Source organism: Heterodontus francisci, chromosome 26 (assembly GCF_036365525.1).
Source record: "Heterodontus francisci isolate sHetFra1 chromosome 26, sHetFra1.hap1, whole genome shotgun sequence".
NCBI lineage: Eukaryota > Metazoa > Chordata > Chondrichthyes > Heterodontiformes > Heterodontidae > Heterodontus > Heterodontus francisci.
In genome coordinates this window covers 66,226,863-66,246,726 of record NC_090396.1, presented here as the reverse complement: position 1 = coordinate 66,246,726, position 19,864 = coordinate 66,226,863, and the positions used below count along the sequence as shown (strand labels likewise).

The 19,864-nt window shown below is 43.8% G+C and overlaps 1 protein-coding gene across 1 annotated transcript in view; it reads left to right on the top strand.

Moving 5' to 3' along the window:
• The window catches only part of arhgdia (Rho GDP dissociation inhibitor (GDI) alpha), a 62,458-nt gene that overhangs the window by 24,460 nt on the left and 18,134 nt on the right, over positions 1-19,864 (top strand). Inside the window, exon 2 of the mRNA XM_068058451.1 lies at positions 1,685-1,890. Coding sequence (XP_067914552.1) covers positions 1,701-1,890 — 190 coding nt within the window. The 5' untranslated portion in view covers positions 1,685-1,700. The remainder of the gene's footprint in view (positions 1-1,684; positions 1,891-19,864) is intronic.

Here is a 19,864-nt window from a genome sequence, read left to right as displayed (position 1 = left end):
AGTGGTTATCTTAAACTGGTATTGGATAGCTGAAAAGGGTTGCATTGCATCCTTTCCCTTTAGTTATGCTGGAGCTGTGATAGGCTATGATGAATTGAAATTAACATTAATTGTATATAGTACCTTATCAGATTTCTTGGAAACCTTTTAAATGCTTCACGTGTATTTACTTTTGAAATTCATTGGCTGTCAGTTTGCTCATGAGCTCCACAAACAGCAATGAGCTGAATGAACAGTAACTTATTTTTGATGGTGGTTGACGAGGGATGCTGAACAGGAACCCAACAAAATACCCTGCTGTTCAAGTAAATCTTTAGCATCCACCTGAACAGAGGAACAGGGCTTGTATTTAATGTCTCATCTGAGCGATTGTATATCAGAATGTTACTGCTCTGGAATGAGCTCATCAGATCTGTACTGATGGTCTCTGTAAGTCTTCTCTCGTAATCTTGCTGTCCTGCTTGCCTCCATGCCCTTTAATATTCCTCTTATAAAGCTCAGAAACTGCTTTCAATTTAGAACAATAAGGGGGCTCTGCTTCAACATTGTTTTCAGCAAAGAAACCCACATTCTAACTATCCTTTAAGATTTTTTCTAATCTGACCCCTTTAATTTTCTTAATAGCTTCAATTTGTGCCTTCTGGAACTATCTCACCTTGCATATAATCTCTCTCTTTAACCCTATCATAGCTCTTCGCAATTGAGGCCAGTAGCAGATCATGTCTTAGCCCTACTGCTCAATTATTTAATCTCACTGATTTGCCAAGTCTTAATGGTGACCTGTTTCTTTCAGTACCTCATTAGAAATAGCTATAATCTGTCATCCAGAGGCCATGATTTTTGTGCATTGTGTTAGAACATTCGGGTCAAAGTCACCTCAATTTTCTTAACTCATTTTGAAACCTTGGTTCTGCTGCAGTCTTATTGGTTGTGCTGCCATATATGGGAAGAGTGAAAGAGTTGAGGTTTCCTGCATAAACCAGCTCACCATGTTCTACTATAATTGTGCATTGTAGATGTTCTTGGAATCCTTTTTTAAATGATCTTTCCATCAAAACTGCTTATACGATTCAAACTGCATCCATTTTTGTATGTGTTGAGAAGAAAGAGGCCAAAACGAATAGATTTGGAGTCACTGCTCCCCTCCCCAAAAGTCTCAAGCATCTGAAATATACATATTTGACCTCATCTCAGCACCCTGCTGAATCACTACTAATATTCAGCACTTTTGCTGTCACGTTTAATAATACTTCACAACTTGTACATTTAATGTTAGCTTTTTTAAAAAAACCTAAACTTTAACTGTCATTTTTTAATGAATGATAGAGGGCAGTGCTTGTTAAGATGGAATTTAAAAACATTTTGTTCATGGAAAAAATTCCGTATTAGAATATATTAATCTTGAATTTAACAATGCATAATGTTGATCACATTTGACTACACAGAAGAGAACCATTAATTTGGAATTAAAGTAGCATTTAACAGAATTTATCAGACTTCCTGTTTATTGCTATGTTGTCAGAAGCCATTTAACTAAATTGGTTAACCAAGTTTCTTGCACCTTCCAGGATGTCATGTCTATAATTATTGTCTGTGCTGATTATTAAATAACAGTGGTTCATTTGTGTAAATGTTTAGCAATCTTGTTGCATTGGAAACCCATTTGTTTATTGTATTTTTATAGCGGTGAGAAGGTAGAAATGGCGGAACAGGAGCCAACCGCAGAACAGCTGGCTGCCATTGCTGCTGAGAATCTGGATGATGAATCTGTAGTGACTTACAAGGCTCCAGCACAGAAGAGTCTTCAGGAGATTGAGGAACTGGACAAAGATGACGAGAGCCTAAGGAAGTACAAAGAAGTACTGCTGGGAAACTGCAAAAAAATTGCTGGTAGGTTACAAGAATATCATTTTTATAAGGCACCCTTTACCTTTTAATCTATCTCCAGACCCAACTCTATTTCTGAGGACGCAGATATTCCAGGGATGTAAATTTGGTCCAAAACGTAAAACAAATGCAAGGACATGTTAGGCTTCACAAATAGCTTCACAAGCAGTTCCGAAGAAGGGTCACTGACCCGAAACGTTAACTCTGCTTCTCTTTCCACAGGTGCTGCCAGACCTGCTGAGTGAATCCAGCATTTCTTGTTTTTGTTTCAGATTTCCAGCATCCGCAGTATTTTGCTTTTATTCACAAATAGTCCTCCTGATGACTTAATGAGTATATACAAGGAGAAACTGAACCATACAAACAAGATCCTAGGTTTAATCTCCTGTCTCTCTCTCTGCCCTCTCTCTCTCTGCTCTCTCTCTCTGCCTCTCTCTCTCTCTCTGCCTCTCTCTCTCTCTCTGCCTCTCTCTCCTCTCTGCTCTCTCTCTCTCTCTGCCTCTCTCTCTCTCTCTCTCTCTCTGCCTCTCTGTCTCTCTCTCTCTCTGCCTCTCTCTCTCTCTCTGCCTCTCTCTCTCTCTCTCTCTCTCTCCTCTCTCTGCCTCTCTCTCTCTCTCTCTGCCTCTCTCTCTCTCTCTCTGCCTCTCTCTCTCTCTCTCTCTGCCTCTCTCTCTCTCTCTCTCTGCCTCTCTCTCTCTCTCTCTCTCTGCCTCTCTCTCTCTTCTCTCTGCCTCTCTCTCTCTCTCTGCCTCTCTCTCTCTCTCTGCCTCTCTCTCTCTCTCTGCCTCTCTCTCTCTCTCTGCCTCTCTCTCTCTCTCTGCCTCTCTCTCTCTCTCTGCCTCTCTCTCTCTCTCTCTGCCTCTCTCTCTCTGCCTCTCTCTCTCTCTCTCTGCCTCTCTCTCTCTCTCTGCCTCTCTCTCTCTCTCTGCCTCTCTCTCTCTCTCTGCCTCTCTCTCTCTCTCTGCCTCTCTCTCTCTCTCTCTGCCTCTCTCTCTCTCTCTCTGCCTCTCTCTCTCTCTCTGCCTCTCTCTCTCTCTCTCTGCCTCTCTCTCTCTCTCTGCCTCTCTCTCTCTCTGCCTCTCTCTCTCTCTCTGCCTCTCTCTCTCTCCTCTGCCTCTCTCTCTCTCTCTGCCTCTCTCTCTCTCTCTGCCTCTCTCTCTCTCTCTGCCCTCTCTCTCTCTCTCTGCCTCTCTCTCTCTCTCTGCCTCTCTCTCTCTCTCTGCCTCTCTCTCTCTCTCTGCCTCTCTCTCTCTCTCTGCCTCTCTCTCTCTCTGCCTCTCTCTCTCTCTCTGCCTCTCTCTCTCTCTCTGCCCTCTCTGTCTCTCTCTCTCTCTGCCTCTCTGCCTCTCTCTCTCTGCCTCTCTGCCTCTCTCTCTCTCATCTCTCTGCCTCTCTCTCTCTCTCTGCCTCTCCTCTCTCTCTCTCTGCCTCTCTCTCTCTCTCTCTGCCTCTCTCTCTCTCTCTCTGCCTCTCTCTCTCCTCTCTCTGCCTCCTCTCTCTCTCTCTGCCTCTCTCTCTCTCTCTTGCCTCTCTCTCTCTCTCTGCCTCTCTCTCTCTCTCTGCCTCTCTCTCTCTCTGCCTCTCTCTCTCTCTCTCCTGCTCTCTCTCTCTCTCTCTGCCTCTCTCTCTCTCTCTGCCTCTCTCTCTCTCTCTGCCTCTCTCTCTCTCTGCCTCTCTCTCTCTCTGCCTCTCTCTCTCTCTCTGCCTCTCTCTCTCTCTCTGCCCTCCTCTCTCTCTCTTCTCTGCCTCTCTCTCTCTCTCTCTGCCTCTCTCTCTCTCTCTCTGCCTCTCTCTCTCTCTCTCTGCCTCTCTCTCTCTCTCTCTGCCTCTCTCTCTCTCTCTCTGCCTCTCTCTCTCTCTCTGCCTCTCTCTCTCTCTCTGCCTCTCTCTCTCTCTCTGCCTCTCTCTCTCTCTCTGCCTCTCTCTCTCTCTCTCATGCCTCTCTCTCTCTCCTCTCTCTGCCTCTCTCTCTCTCTGCCCCTCTCTCTCTCTCTGCCCTCTCTCTCTCTCTGCCTCTCTCTCTCTGCCTCTCTCTCTGCCTCTCTCTCTCTCTCTCTCTCTCTCTCTGCCTCTCTCTCTCTCTCTCTCTCTGCCTCTCTCTCTCTCTCTGCCTCTCTCCTCTCTCTCTCTCTGCCTCTCTCTCTCTCTCTCTCTCTGCCTCTCTCTCTCTCTCTCTCTCTGCCTCTCCTCTCTCTCTCTCTCTGCTCTCTCTCTCTCTCTCTCTCTGCCTCTCTCTCTCTCTCTCTCTGCCCTCTCTCTCTCTCTCTCTCTCTGCCTCTCTCTCTCTCTCTCCTCTCTGCCCTCTCTCTCTCTCCTCTCTCTCTCTCTCTGCCTCTGCCTCTCTCTCTCTCTCTCTCTCTCTGCCTCTGCCTCTCTCTCTCTCTCTCTCTCTGCCTCTCTCTCTCTCTCTCTCTCTCTGCCTCTCTCTCTCTCTCTGCCTCTCTCTCTCTCTCTGCCTCTCTCTCTCTCTCTGCCTCTCTCTCTCTCTCTCTGCCTCTCTCTCTCTCTCTCTGCCTCTCTCTCTCTCTCTCTCTGCCTCTCTCTCTCTCTCTCTCCTGCCTCTCTCTCTCTCTCTCTCTGCCTCTCTCTCTCTCTCTCTCTGCCTCTCTCTCTCTCTCTCTCTGCCTCTCTCTCTCTCTCTCTCTGCCTCTCTCTCTCTCTCTCTGCCTCTCTCTCTCTCTCTCTGCCTCTCTCTCTCTCTCTCTGCCTCTCTCTCTCTCTCTCTCCCTCTCTGCCACTCTCTCTCTCTCCTCTCCTGCCCTCTCTCTCTCTCTCTCTCTGCCTCTCTCTCTCTCTCTCTGGCCCTCTCTCTCTCTCTCCTCTTGCCTCTCTCTCTCTCTCTCTCTCTCTGCCTCCTTGCCTCTCTCTCTCTCTCTCTGCCTCCTTGCCTCGAGAGACAATGGGGGTGGTCAGTGGTTTGCGAAGCAGCACCTGGAGTGGCTATAAAGGCCAATTCTAGAGTGACGAACTCTTCCGCAGGCGCTGCAGATAAAATTGGTTATCGGGGCTTGTTACACAGTTGGGGCTCTCCTTGCACTTCTGTCTTTTTTCCTGCCAACTGCTAAGTCTCTTCGACTTGCCACTCTTTAGCCTTGCCTTTATGGCTGTCTGCCAGCTCTGGCAATCTACTGGCAACTGACTCCCACAACTTGTGGTCAGTGTCACAGGACCTCATGTCACGTTTGCAGACGTCTTTAAAGCGGAGACATGGATGGCCGGGTGGTCTGATACAGTGACGAGCTCGCTGTACAATGTGTCCTTGGGGATCCTGCCATCATCCATGCGGCTCACATGGCCAAGCCATCTCGAGCGCCGCTGACTCAATAGGGTGTATATGCTGGGGATGTTGGCCGCCTTGAGGACTTCTGCATTGGAGATACGGTCCTGCCACCTGATGCCAAGGATTCTCCGGGAAGCAGCGAAGATGAATGAATTGAGACGTCGCTCTTGGCTGACATATGTTGTCCAGGCCTCGATGCCGTCGCCAGCTACAGGAGAAATGCCGTGAACAACAGATGCCCCTCTACATTGCTTTCATAGATCTCACCAAAGCCTTTGACCTTGTCAGCAGACGTGGCCTCTTCAGACTACTAGCAAAGATCGGATGTCCACCAAAACTACTAAGTATCATGACCTCATTCCATGACAATATGAAAGGCACAATTCAGCATAGTGGTGTCTCATCAGACCCTTTTCCTATCCTGAGTGGCGTGAAACAGGGCTTGCACCTACACTGTTTGGGATCATCTTCTCCCTGCTGCGCTCATGTGCGTTCAAGTCTTCAGAAGAAGGAATTTTCCTCCACACAAGGTTGTTCAACCTTGCCCGTCTTAGAGCGAAGACCAAAGTACGGAAGGTCCTCATCAGGGAACTCCTCTTTGACAATGCTGCATTAACATCCCACACTGAAGAGTGTCTGCAGCGACTCATTGACAGGGTTGCGGCAACGAATTTGGCTTAACCATCAGCCTCAAGAAAAGTAACATCATGGGGACAGGACGTCAGAAATGCTCCATCCATCAATATTGGCGACCACCGCTCTGGAAGTGGTTCAAGAGTTCACCTACCTAGGCTCAACTATCACCAGTAACCTGTGTCTCGATGCAGAAGTCAACAAGCACATGGGAAAGGCATCCGCTGCTATGTCCAGACTGGCCAAGAGAGTGTGGGAAAATGGCGCACTGACACAGAACACAAGTCCGAGTGTATCAAGCCTGTGTCCTCAGTACCTTGCTCGACGGCAGCGAGGCCTGGACAGCGTATGTCAGCCAAGAATGACGTCTCAATTCTCCAGTTTGTATTATTAGTTTATCCTAGATGGAAATTGGGTGGCAACAGTAGAAATGGCCTCAACGCCCCTTTCAGCGAAAAAAAAATTTGCATTTATATAGCACCTTTTGCAACCACTTTCTTTTGTTCATGGGATGTGGGCTTTGCTGTCTAGGCCAGCGTTTATTGCCTATCCCTAATTGCCCTCGAGAAGGTGGTGAGCTGCCTTCTTGAACAGCTGCAGTCCTTGGGGTGTAGTTACACCAACAGTACTCTTGGGAAGGGAGTTCCAGGATTTTGACTCAGCGACAGTGAAGGAACGTCAATATAATTCCAAGTCAGGATGGTGTGTGGTTTGGAGGAGAACTTGCAGGTGGTGGTGTTCCCATGCATCTGTTGCCCTTGTCCTTCTAGGTAGAGGTCATGGGTTTGGAAGATGCTGTTGAAGGAGCCTTGGTGCATTGCATCTTGTATATAGTACACGCTGTTGATGGTGGAGGGAGTGGGTGTTGGCATTGGTGGATGGGTGCCAATCAAGCGGGCTGCTTTGTCCTGGATGGTCGAGCTTCTTGAGTGTTGTTGGACCTGCACCCATCCAGTCAAGTGGAGAGAATTCCATCACACTCCTGATTTGTGCCTTGTAGATGGTGGACAGGCATTGAGAAGTGAGTTACTCGCTGTAGAATTCTCAGTCTCTGACCTGCTCTTGTAGCCACGGTATTGATGTGGCTGGTCTGGTTCAGCTTCTGGGCAATAGTGACCCCCAGGATGTTGATAGTGGGGGATTCGGTGCTCATAATGCCATTGAAAGTCAAGGGGAGATGGTCATTGCCTGGCACTTGTGTGATGCAGATGCTACTTGCCACTTATCAGCCCAAGCCTGAAGGTTGTCCAGGTCTTGCTGCATATAGATATGGGCTGCCTCAGTATCTGAGGAGTCGCAAATGGTGCTGAACATTGTTCAATCATCAGTGAGCATCCCCACTTCTGACCTTATGATGGAGGGAAGGTCATTGATAAAACAACTGAAGACAGTTGGGCCTAGGACATTACCCTGAGGAACTCCAGTAATGACCTGGGACTGAGATGATTGACCTCCAACAACCACAATCATCTTCCTTTGTGCTTGGTGTGACTCCAGCCAACGGAGAATTTTCCCCTGATTCTCATTGACTCCAGTTTTGCCAAGGCTTCTTAATTTACTCGGCAGTCACTCTTGCCTCATTTCTGGAGTTCAACTCTTGTCCAGATTTGGCCCAAGGCTGTAATGAGGTCAGGAGCTGAGTGGCCCTGGCCGAACCCAAACTGAGCATCAGTGCGCAGGTTATTGCTGAGCAAGTGCTGCTTGATAACACTCAATGACCCCTTCCGTTGCTTTGCTGATTATCGGAAGTAGACTGGTAGGGCGGTAATTGGCTGGGTTGGATTTGTCCTGCTATTTGTGGACAGCACATAACTGGGCAATTTTCTACATTGCTGGGTAGATGCCAGTGTTGTATCTGTACTGGAACAGCTTGGCTAGGGGCGCGGTTAGTTCTGGAGCACAAGTCTTCAGTACTATTGTCCGAATGTTGTCAGGGCCCATAGCCTTTACGGTATCCAGTGCCTACAGCCATTTCTTTATATTGCGTGGAGTGATTCAGATTGGCTGAAGACCGGCATCTGTGACGCTGGGGACGTCAGGAGGAGGCTGAGATGGATCATCCACTCAGCACTTCTGGCTGAAGATGGATGTAAATTCTTCAGCCTTGTCATTTGCACTGTGCTGGGCTCTCCCATCTTTGAGGATTGGGGATATTTGTGGAGCCTCCTCTCCTGTCAGTTTGTTGATCGTCCTCCACCATTGATGACTGGATGTGGCAGGACTGCTTTGATCTGATCTGTTGATTGTGGGATCGCTTAGCCCTGTCTGTTGCATGCTGCCTCTGCTGTTTGGCATAAGAACATAAGAAATAGGAGCAGGAGTAGGCCATTCGGCCCCTCAATTCTGTCCCACCATTCAATAAGGTCATGGCTGATCTGCCCCAGATCTCAACTCTTCTTTCGTACCAGCTCCTCATAGCCCTCAACTCCCCAATATTTCAAAAAATCTATCTACCTCCTCTTTAAATACTTTGTGATCTAGCCTCCACAACTCTCGGGTAGGGAATTCCAGACATTCACTACACTCGGAGAAGAAATTCCTTCGCATTTCAGTTTTAAATGTGTCCCCTTATTCTGTAACTATGTCTCCTAGTTCAAGATTCCCCCACTTTTGGAAACATCTCAACATCTACCCTGTCAATCCCCCTCAGAATCTTGTACATTTCAATAAGATCACCCCTCATTCTTCTTAACTGTAAAGAATAAAGACCTAACCTGTTTAGCTGTTCTTGATAAGTCAACCCCTTCATCCCAGGAATCAACCTAGTGAACCTCTTTTGAACTGCCTCCAATGCCAGTATATCCTTTCTTAAATACAGGGACCAAAACTGTACACGGTACTCCAGGTGCAGCCTCACCATCACCCTGTAACAAGACTTCCCTATTTTTAAACTCCAACCCCCTAGCAATAAAGGCTAAAATTCCATTTGCCGCCTTAATTACTTGCTACACCTACATGCTAACTTTTTGTGTTTCATGCAGCACAGAGGGATCTGGGTGTTCTTGTGCACTTTTTTTTTTGGAGAGTCTCCATTTAAATAATCTACTTTTTGATTCTTCCTACCAAAGTGCATGACCTCACACTTCCCTATATTAAACTCCATCGGCCAAGTTTTTGCCCACTCACTCAACCTATCTATATCTGCTTACAGAATCCTTATGTCCTCCTTGCAACATAGCCTCCCACCTATTTTTGTATCGTCAGCAAATTCGGATATCTTACACTCTGCCCCCTCCTCCAAGTCTTTCATATAGATCGTAAATAATTGAGGCCCTAGGACTAATCCTTGCAGCACTCCATTAGTTATGTCTTTTCAACCTGAAAAAGACCCATTAAACCCGACTTTGTTTTCTGTGAGGTAACCAGTCCTCAATCCATGCCAACACATTACCCCCATTGCCATGTGCTCTTATCTTTTGCAATCTTTTATGTGGCTACTTATTGAATGCCTTCTGGAAATCCAAATACACTACATCTACAGGTTCCCCTTTATCAACTCTACTTGTTATATCCTCAAAGAACTCTAGCAAATTTTTCAAACATGATTTCCTTTTCACAAAACCATGTTGACTCCGTTTGATTGCGTGAAGCTGTTCTAAATGTCCTGCTATTTCTCCCTTAATAATGGACTCTAGCATTTTTCCAACGACCGATGTTAGGCTGACTGGTCTATAGTTTCCAGCTTTTTGTCTCCCTCTCTTGAACAGGGGCGTCACATTAGCAGTTTTCCAATCTGCTGGGACCCTCCCGGAATCCAGGGGGTTCTGGAATATTTCGACCAATGCCTCCACTATCTTTGCAGCCACTTCCTTTAAAACCCTTGGATGCAGATCATCAGGTCCTGGTGACTTGTTTGCTTTTAGTCCCATTAGTTGTCAAATACTTTGTCCCTCACGAAAGAGACTGTTACAAGTCTTTCCTCGCATTAGCTCCTTGCTTATGTGATATTTGTGGGATGTTTATAGTGTCCTCCACCGTGAAGACTGATGCAAAATATTGGTTTAAAATCTGCCATCTCCCTATTCCCCGTTATCAATTCTCCAGTCGCATCCTTCAAGGGTATTCGATGTTCCTGAAAAATAAGCAAAAATTTCACTTTAGCTACTTTTTTTTATATACTTGTAGAAGCTCTTGCTGTTTGTTTTTATATTTCTTGCCAATTTACTTGCATCAGTTTTCTCCCTCTTTATTAGCTTTTTAATCATCTGCTGGTTCCTTAAAAAAATTCCCAATCCTCTGGCCTACCACTAGTTTTCACCACTTCGTATGCTTTAGTTTTTGATTGGGTACTCTCCTTGACCACCTTTGTAACCACGGGTGGTTCATCCTTCTCATTGAGTCCTTTTTGACCGGGATACATTTTTGCTGACCGTTATGAAATATCTGCTTAAATGTCTGCCACTGCTCATCCACTGACCTTCCCCTTAGTCTATTTTTCCAGCCCGCTTTAGACAACTCTTTCTTCATATCTCTGTAATTTCCCTTGTTTAAGTTGAGGACACTGGTTGCTCGCCCTCAAACTGAATCTGAAATGTTGCGATCGCTACCCTCAGAGGATCCTTGACTACGATGTCTCTTATTAATCCTACCTTATTACGCATTACTAGATCTAAAATAGCCTGTTCCCGGGTAGATACTGCAATGTATTGCTCTAAGTAACCATCCCTGATGCACTCCACAAATTCATTATCCATGTTAATCTGATTTGTCCGGTCAATATGCAGATTAAAATCACCCGTGACAATTGTAGCGCACAAGTCGTGGGAGTCAGTTGCCAGCGATCGCCAGAGCTGGCGGGCAGCCATAAAGGCGGGACTAAAGTGTGGCGAGTCGAAGAGACTTAGCAGTTGGCAGGAAAAAAGACAGAAGCGCAAGGGGAGTGCCAACTGCGAAACAGCCCTGACAACCAATTTTATCTGCAGCACCTGTGGAAGAGTCTGTCACTCTAGAATTGGCCTTTATAGCCACTCCAGGCGCTGCTCCACAAACCACTGACCACCTGCAGGCACTTACCCATTGTCTCCCGAGACAAGGAGGCCAAAGAAGAAGAAGAAGACTGCAGTGTATTGCTCTAAGTAACCATCCCTGATGCACTCCACAAATTTGGCGTCCATGTTACTTCTGCTAATCTGATTTGTCCAGTCAATATGCAGATTAAAATCACCCATGACAATTGTAGCGCCCTTCTTACATGCCTGCATTATTTCCTGATTTATACTTTGTCCTACAGTGAGACAACTCTTGGGTGGGAGTCATCTATAGGCCCCCTATGACTTCTTCCCCTTGACATTCCTTATTTCCACCCAAACTGATTCCGCATCATGATCTGTTGCACTTCTATCACTATTCACCACTGCACTGATACCTTCCTTTATTAACAAAGCTACCCCACCTCCTTTTTCTTTTTGCCTATTTTTCAGGAAGGTCGAATACCCTGGAATATTGAGTTTCCAGTCTTGGCCATCCTGCAACCACGTCTCTGTGTCAGCTATCAAGTCATATTCATTTATTTCTATTTGTGCCGTTAACTCATCTATCTTGTTATAAATGCTGCGTGCATTCAGATAAAAAGCCTTAAGCTTTGACTTTTTAACCATGATTACTCATTGTGGTTCTAATTTCTGCTGCATTCTTATGTTTTCTGCTCCTTCCTGTCGCACTTTGATTACCTTTCACCTCTTCACTACCCTGCACCTCTGCGCTCTCGTTTTTTGATTTTTTTAAACCTCCCTTCAATTGAACACCCCCCCCACAACCCTAGTTATACGATTTGCCAGGACACTGGTCCCAGCATGATTCAAATGAAGCCCGTCCCAACGGAACAGCGCTGTCCTTCCCCAGGAATGCTGCCAGTACCCCATGAATCGGTACCCATTTCTTTGAGCCACGCGTTTACCCCTCTAATCTTATTTACCTTACGCCTGTTTGCACATGGTTCAGGTGGTAATCTGGAGATTATTACCCTTGAGGTTCTGCTTTTTAATTTAGCCCCGAGCTGCTCGTAGTCCCTCAGCAGAACCTCTTTCCTAGTCCTACCTATGTCGTTGGTACCTACATGGACCACGGCAACTTGATTCTTCCCCTCCAACTCCAAGTTCCCCTCCAGCCCAGAAGAGATGTCCTTAACCTTGGCACCAGGTAGGCAACACAGCCTTCGGGACTCCCTGTCTTTGCTGCCGCGAACAGTATCTATTCCCCTAACTATACTATCCCCTATTACTACTACATTTTTCTTTTCTCCCCCGATTTGAATGGCACTCTGAATCATGGTGCTGTGGTCAGTTCACTCATCTTCCATGCAGTCTGTGCCCTCGTCCACACCGGGATCAAGAGCTTCGTACCTATTGGATAGGGCTCTGGCTGAGGCTCCTCCAAAGCTAAATTCTGGATCCCCATACCTGCCTCACCCAGTCTCACGCTCCTTTCCCTGACCATGGTCCAGATTTGATGTAATTAATCTGAGGGGTGTGACTGTCGCCTGAAAGTGTCCAGGTAACTCTTCCCCCTCCCTGATGTGTCGCAGTGTCCTCAGCTCGGACTCCAGCTCATCAACTCTGAGCCGAAGGTCCTCGAGCAGCCGAGCAACCAACAGTCGCTGCCGATGTGGCTGCCGTGGATCGCAGCGGCGTCCACCAGCTCCCGCATACTACAGCTGCAACACATCGCCTGCCCTGCCATCTCTATTCTATATAATTAAATAATTTGGATGTTTGATGCTATATTTGATTTAAATTAAATTAAAAGTACCTGCTTAAACAATCAATTGTAATTAATACTTCTATACTTCTAGTCCTGTTCTCTGTTTATACTCTTTTTGTAACACTTACTGCTACACTACCACGACTGAAAACATTTTAATTACCCAGCTCCTAATCTATCAAGTATTTTATATTTGATTACCTTAGGTTAAATTAAAAGCTACTCACCCCGGCCTCCTTTCTATTTCCGCGCTCTCTGTTGATTGTGACGTCACTTTTCGATTTTTGGTTTGCCTCCAAACCTCCCGCTCCTCTCCTGCTGCTTCTGAGGTTCTGCAAGTAGGAGGCATGCAAGTAGTCCTGTGTTGTAGCTTCACCAGGCTGACGACTCATTTTTAGGTATGCTTGGTGCTGCTCCTGGCATGCCCTCCTACACTCTTCTTTGAACCTGGTTTGGTCCCTGGCTTGATGGTAATGGTAGAGTGGGGGATATGCTGGGCCATGAGGTTACAGATTGTGATTGAATACACTTCTGATGGCCCACAGTGCCTCATGGATGCCCAATTTTGAGTTGCTAGATCTGTTTGAAATCTATCCCATTTAGCATGGTGCCGCACAACACAATGGTGAAGACGGGACTTTGTCACTACAAGAACTGTACGGTGGTCACTCCTACCAATACAGTCATGGACAGATGCATCTGCAACAGGTAGATTGGTGAGGACGGGGTCAAGTAAGTTTTTCCCTCTTGGTTTCCTCACCACCTGCCGCAGACCCAGTCTAGCAGCTATGTCCTTTAGGACTCGGCCAGCTTGGTACTACCAAGCCACTCTTGACGATGGACATTGAAGTCCCCCACCCAGAGTACATTTTGTGCCCTTGCTACTCTCAGCACTTTTTCCAATCAATGTTCAACATGGAGCAGCACTGATTCATCAGCCGATGTAGCGTGGTAGATGGTAATCAGCAGAGGTTTCCTTGCCCATGTTTGACCTGATGCCATGAGACTTCATGGGGTCTGGAGTCACTGTTGATGCAGGAACTGTTTTTGTGATGGTGATTGAGGGATAAATGTTGACCAGGACACTGGGGATAACTCCCCTGCTCCTGTTGAAATTGTGCCATGGGATCTTTTACATCCACACGAGCAAGGAGTTGGGGCCTCAGGTTAACATCTCATCCGAAAGATGGCACCTCTGACAGTGTAGCACTCTTCAGTACTGCACTGGAGTGTCTGCCTTGATTTTTTTGTGCTGAAGTCCTAGAGTGCGATTAGAGCACAGAACCTTGTGACTAAGGCAAGAGTGCTACCAGCAGGGAAAGTTGGTTAGTTCCCCCTCGCATGGGATATAAAGACATCTGATGATGGCGTAATCAGGCTTAGTTTGAGTGTCTCCTGCAGAGTATGATCTTTTAATTGACAAAGAGTAATGTTGGCCTTTCATGGATGTAGCATTGAACATCTTTAGTAAGTCAAAATTCTTCTAAAGTGAATTCTCACATAGAAGATACACATTCGAATCAAGTTAAGATCAATCATTCCACATGCTTTTTCTGCATCAACTATCAAATTCATTTTCAATTTGCCACTGTTGATTTTCATTTCCAGTCCAAGTGAACTACTTCCATATATATGCAAAGTAAAATTCTATTTCCCTGAGAGTATTACTAGAGAAATGATTTGTATGTGTTTGAGCACAGACTGTCTACGTGCAAATGGCATACATGTGTTAGTGCTCCTCGAAGACACTCCTTTAAGCCCACTTCTTTGACGAAGCTTATTGTTTTTTTCCTTATGCCTCTGAATTGCTACAGAGTATTACTTTTAACCTTAAAGGGGCTATATAAATATATGTAAATGCAGGGTGTTTTGGTAAATAAAGGATGCATGATTAATAGAGAATCTGTTTGGATGGGGCAAGGATTAACTACCACAACAACAATCAGCTCGAGTTCTGCACATGTCTTACGTTCAACTAATACTTAAAAAAAAAATCAAAGCATGCATAAGTGAAATGTGAAAGTGACAAAAGGCCTCATAAATGAGGATGCATGGAGAAAACTCTGTCTGCTTTTCACCCTGTATATTTATGCTGACAAATGGCTTGGTGAGCAAAATACATTTGTGTGGCAATTGAACAGGAAGGCTGTAGGTGTTGGCTTATCTCACCTGGCACAGTGCTGCCAACTGTCTTCTCTGTCCCTGTGTGGGAAGGAGTTAAGATGAAGTTTCTTGATCACTGCAGTGACGCAGGCTGGAAGTGGGTGTATGTACATGTTGCGAAACACTGAGACGGGCTTGGTTGTGGTTTTGCCTCCCACCTTCTCTCAGCATAAGAGTTGAGCAAACTTCCACGCCTGCAAGAAAGATGAGAAAAAAAGAACAGCCTTTTCTAATCTTGCTGTTGAGATGCTTTACTATTACTATTTAGGAACAGAAGATAATTTGCACTATTATATTTAAAGGTAATGAGATACAATTCCCCTGGCAATAACAGCTGGAAGTGTGCATTGCCACTTTCCTGTGTACTATTAGATTACCAAGTATTTGTATTGTTCAATAATTCAGATTCACAATGTGGAATAAAACCGATTCCTTTTGTATTATTGCAGCTTTTGATAGACCAAGGAAACTGGTGCTGCTTTCATTAGAGCAAAGGAGATTAGGAGGAGATCCAATAGAGGTGTTCAACATTGAATTTTGATTAGGTAAATTGTGGGGAGGGGGGGTAACTGTTTCCACTGATCAGCGAGTTGGTATCTACAGAACATAATTTTATTATAAAAAGGAGAAATTAGGAGTTTTTTTTGTGGTGGAAGTGGAATCCATAATGGCTTTTAAAAGGGAAGTGAATAAATCTTTGAAAAGATTTAAGGGTGGGGGAAAGGGGCGAAGAGGATAATTCTTTCAGAGTTCTGCACAGGTGTGACTTCATTCTGTGCTGTACAATTCTGATTCCATCTCTTCCCACCTACTTGTTGATACCTTTACCTAAAAAAAATTGGAAATTTCAATTAAGGCAGCATCCACATTCTTTCGGGGGAGTGTATGTTCTGGATTTGCACGATACTTTGGCAAAAGTGTTTCCTGATTTCATTAATGACCTAGTTCTAATTTTAAGATGATGCCCTATGGCTCTGGATTCTGCCACCAGAGGAAATAGTTTCTCTGTATTTACCTTATGGAATCTCTTATATTTTAAAAACCTAACTGAAATTTATGCAAGCTGTTAAGTCTAATCCTTTAAGCCCTGGTACAGGATTGTGTTGTACCCCTGGTAAACTCAATATATCTATCCTGAAGTAGTGTCCAAAACTGAATACAGTACTTGTAAAGGGGTTGACCAAGGCTGGACACAATTGAAGCATTACTTCCTCACCTTTTGTACTCTTAAAACCCTTGAGATAAAGGCCAGAATTCTGTAGTGGTATTTTTTTCAGGTCTATACTTAAAGCTAGTAAAACTGAACCGGGGGGACTGTCATATTCCTGGATCTTTTGGCTGATTAAGGGTCAATATATCAAAGGTACTCTCACTTTCCCACCCTCAAAAAAAATTACAGTATGCACTTACCTGGAGATTGTTTTAATACACTCCAAATAGACACGTCCAGTGCCTTCATATTTTTCACATCTGCACAAGCTAATCTTTGTAGAAATAACAAGTTAGAATTTAATATTGCAGCTGGAAATGCACATGACTGCCTCCCACTGCCTCCATTATCAGATCCCTACTGTTAAATATTTCAGAATTGCGATATTTAAGAACAGGCAGCACTTTTGTGTTGTACTTTTACCTGGTTTATGCACTCATTTCAATTTGTTACTTGATTGCTGCATGGAGATCTAGGTTTGAATCTATTACAAAGCTTAGAGTACTTAAATCAAATCTTCATGTCATTGTCTCTCTTTAAAGTTAAATTTTTGGACAGCATCCAAAGCTCTGTCTTGTAATCTTTCAGGTTTTTAGTGCAGCATCTGACAATTTCTTCCAGTATCCTACTGATACGAATGTCAAAAGATTTTTTTTTAATGTGTTGTGAGATTGCGGTCAAGGGGGTCACTGGAATGCTGGCGTTTCTCAGGAAACCTGATCTGAATTCTTGTAACATTGAGCTAGTTAATAAAAATTTAAATGTTTATGCTGTTTTTCTTGAATCTGTTGTTCACAGCAGGGTGAATGATCATCTTGGGCATGTGCACTTCAGCATGATATTTTGCTATATTATGTCCTTGCTGCTTATACAGTCAATGTAGCCTGTATCTAAATAGCTTCCTTATGATTCTGGTGGATGCTGGGGATACCTTAAGGCAATATGGACTCACTTTGACCGGGTTGGATACTGCTTTCTTGGTTGAAGTGACTGTAGTAAGAGTGTTGCCGTTCTTTCACATTGGGACTCTTAAATATCATTAAAAGAAGTGCAAATATTTTTCTAGATTTTTGTAATCTGCATTTTTATCTTGTTACATTTTCCAAGGAATTATGATTTATTTTACATAATTGTAAAATGGACACTGTGAAGGTGCTGGGCATTCCTTGAAGACGGATCAGCATCTAGACCTGACAGATGGGCAAAATGTTTTGGATGTAGCCCTTTGTTAGTTCTGATGAAGGGACACACAAAAGCTTAACATTTCCCCCCTCGCCTGATGGTCTGTTGGACATTTTTAATTTTCCATTTTTATTTGTTTTGCAGTGTTCTTTTAAAGGTTTGAGTATTTCTATTAAAGTGCATGTGATATGTGCCTGACATAGACAAAAGTATCTCCTGTATATTGAATCCCATAGTGTAACAACACAAGCATTTATCTACAAATGCAGCAGCCAAAATTTGTTGCCTGTATAATAATTCTATTAAATAATTTTTGCAGTGGTTTCATTGTGACTCCAGCTACGGTATTTTTGCCGAGAGCATTTAATAAATATGGTTTCATCTTGTTAGTCTCAATCCAGGACTGAATCTGAATACATACTAAGTAAAGGAAGGGTTTTTGGCACTTAGCTTGATTGTTTTCTTAAAATTGTGTAACATTTGTATAATCTATGAAAGTTTCAAATAAAAAATTAGATCTGTACCACAACTCATTTTAGCTTGATGCACCCAGCCATCCCTTAAAACACTTGTTTGGAATATGGTTTGAATTGAAATAGATCCTTTCAATAGCGAGGCATGGATTAAGAATAGTCTTCTCCTGCAATTTGTATTTGTTTCGTCAAGACAGTAATTTGATGGGAACTGAGGCTCATGGACTGGCTGCATCTTTTGGGTGGATTATTTTGACACCCCTTCATATTGCTGCATAAATTATCCCATCTTTGTAGCAGGCTGAGAAATGCCAATGGTGATGTAAACTTCAATGTGAAAGTGAACTGTCTAGTGAGTTTCTAGCTAGTAGCATGTTGCCACAGTAAAATAATTCCTATTTTTTCCAAAATAGAACTGCCTTTTAATTAAAATATTGTAGGGAGTTTGCCTGGTTAGGTAGTGACATTTTTGCATTTATGTAGTGGAAATCTTAACTGTCATCAAAATGGGATTGTGTGTAGTTTGTGCAATAAAACACTAACAATGGCTCTCCAGGTGGGAGAAAGGATAGTTAAAGGTTTTTCCTTATTAGGTTACAATGAATAAATTCTTAGCTTGGACATTAATATACATAGAGTGCAGTCCGAAGACTGTTTAGAAGACAGTTCAGAGCTGGAATGTGTTCTACCTTGAGTTGTGTGCATTGCATAACGCACTTGAGTTCATCGAAAACTCTGCAGCCCATATCCGAACTCGCAGCAAACCCCATTCACCCATGAACTCCTGTGTGCTGACCTACGTTGGCTCCTGGTCCGGCAATGCTTCAATTTTAAAATACTCATCCTTGTTTTCAAATCCCGCTATGGCCTGTTTTCTCCCTATCTCTGTAATCTCCTCCAGCCCTACATCACTGAGATATCTGCATTCCTCCAGTTCTAGCTTCTTGCACATCCCTGATTTTCATTGCTCCACCAACAGCTGTTCCTTCAGCTGTCAAGGCCCTTAACTTGGACATTTCCTCCCTAAAGCTCTCCTTGTCTCTACCTCTCTATCCTCTTAAGATGCACTTTACAGTCTATTGATTTGACTAAGTCTTTGATTATTTCCCCTAAATATCTCCTTGTATAGCATTATCAAACAACATTTGACAGTGCTGCTGTGAAATGCCTTGGGTCATATTATACATTAAAGGTTCTGTACAAATGCAAGTTGATTAAGTTTGAACTTTTGCTTAACGCTTCTCTGCTGAAAGAGGTTAGTATCACTTATCTTTCGATATGATGGGAAATAGTTATCACCGTCAATGTTTTTTTTTCAGCCTCTGCATTTGTCATTTTTGTTTGCTGTTCTAGGGGAAGTTAGTATTTACACAAAAAAAAAAACTATGTATCTAAAAAAATTAATGTTGCGTGTTCCTTGTAATATTTTGAAATGTCTCGTTATTCCCGTTGTCTAGATGTGTTTAACTTTTTGCAAGTGTTTCTAGGTGAAATTGTTCACCTATTTGTGTTGCAATGCTTTGTGATTTAAGTTGTTAGTGGTTTGTATTCTCAATGGGCCATGCTTTAGTAATTCTTAAAGTAAAGTGAGCTTGAAATGAGTGTGAAGCTGATGTAAAACATAAAATGTAGTTTCCAAGTAGTAATGTATTGAGCCATTTGATACAACAAGGGTGTTGTGCACAACTTGCTTGTGAATTTGCCATTGGTAGATTTTTAATAAATGGTCTTCATTTGTACAAAGTGGCTTGCGGTGTCCTAAATTTCATTAAAATAAATCATTGTTTTTTTCTTTACTTGACTGGATAAGCTGCCACTTGCATGTTCAGAGGTTGTACAGAACTCAAAGCAGATGCCTTTCCACTAAATCTATTATGCTAACTCTGTACTCTTAAGTCTATTGTATCATATTAGTTGCTGCAAAATGATTTCTCGGATGTTATTTTTAAAAATCTGTCATGTGCACCAGTATGATCAATAGATTTCAGTGTTCATTACTAACAGTGAAATTTCCCACCCATTCAATGCACAGGGTGGTGTATGTTAAACTCTTAACTCAGTAGCTAAATACTTGTGATACTGAAAAATGCAGATGCACTTCCTAAGATCAATTTTTGATCAGTACTGAGTTTGTTGATCTTTGGGGTATCGGAGAAATGACAATGGGCCTGATTGTCTCAGGACTACGGAAAGAGAGAAATCTGGCAGGGTTGTTATCCAGTGACTCATACTGGAAAATGTGTGTGTTGCAATCAGGTGAGATTGGTATAAGCTTGGTTGTTTTACCCCCTCCCCCATAGCCAATAACCTGTCAGCACTCGCTGTTGAGATACATGT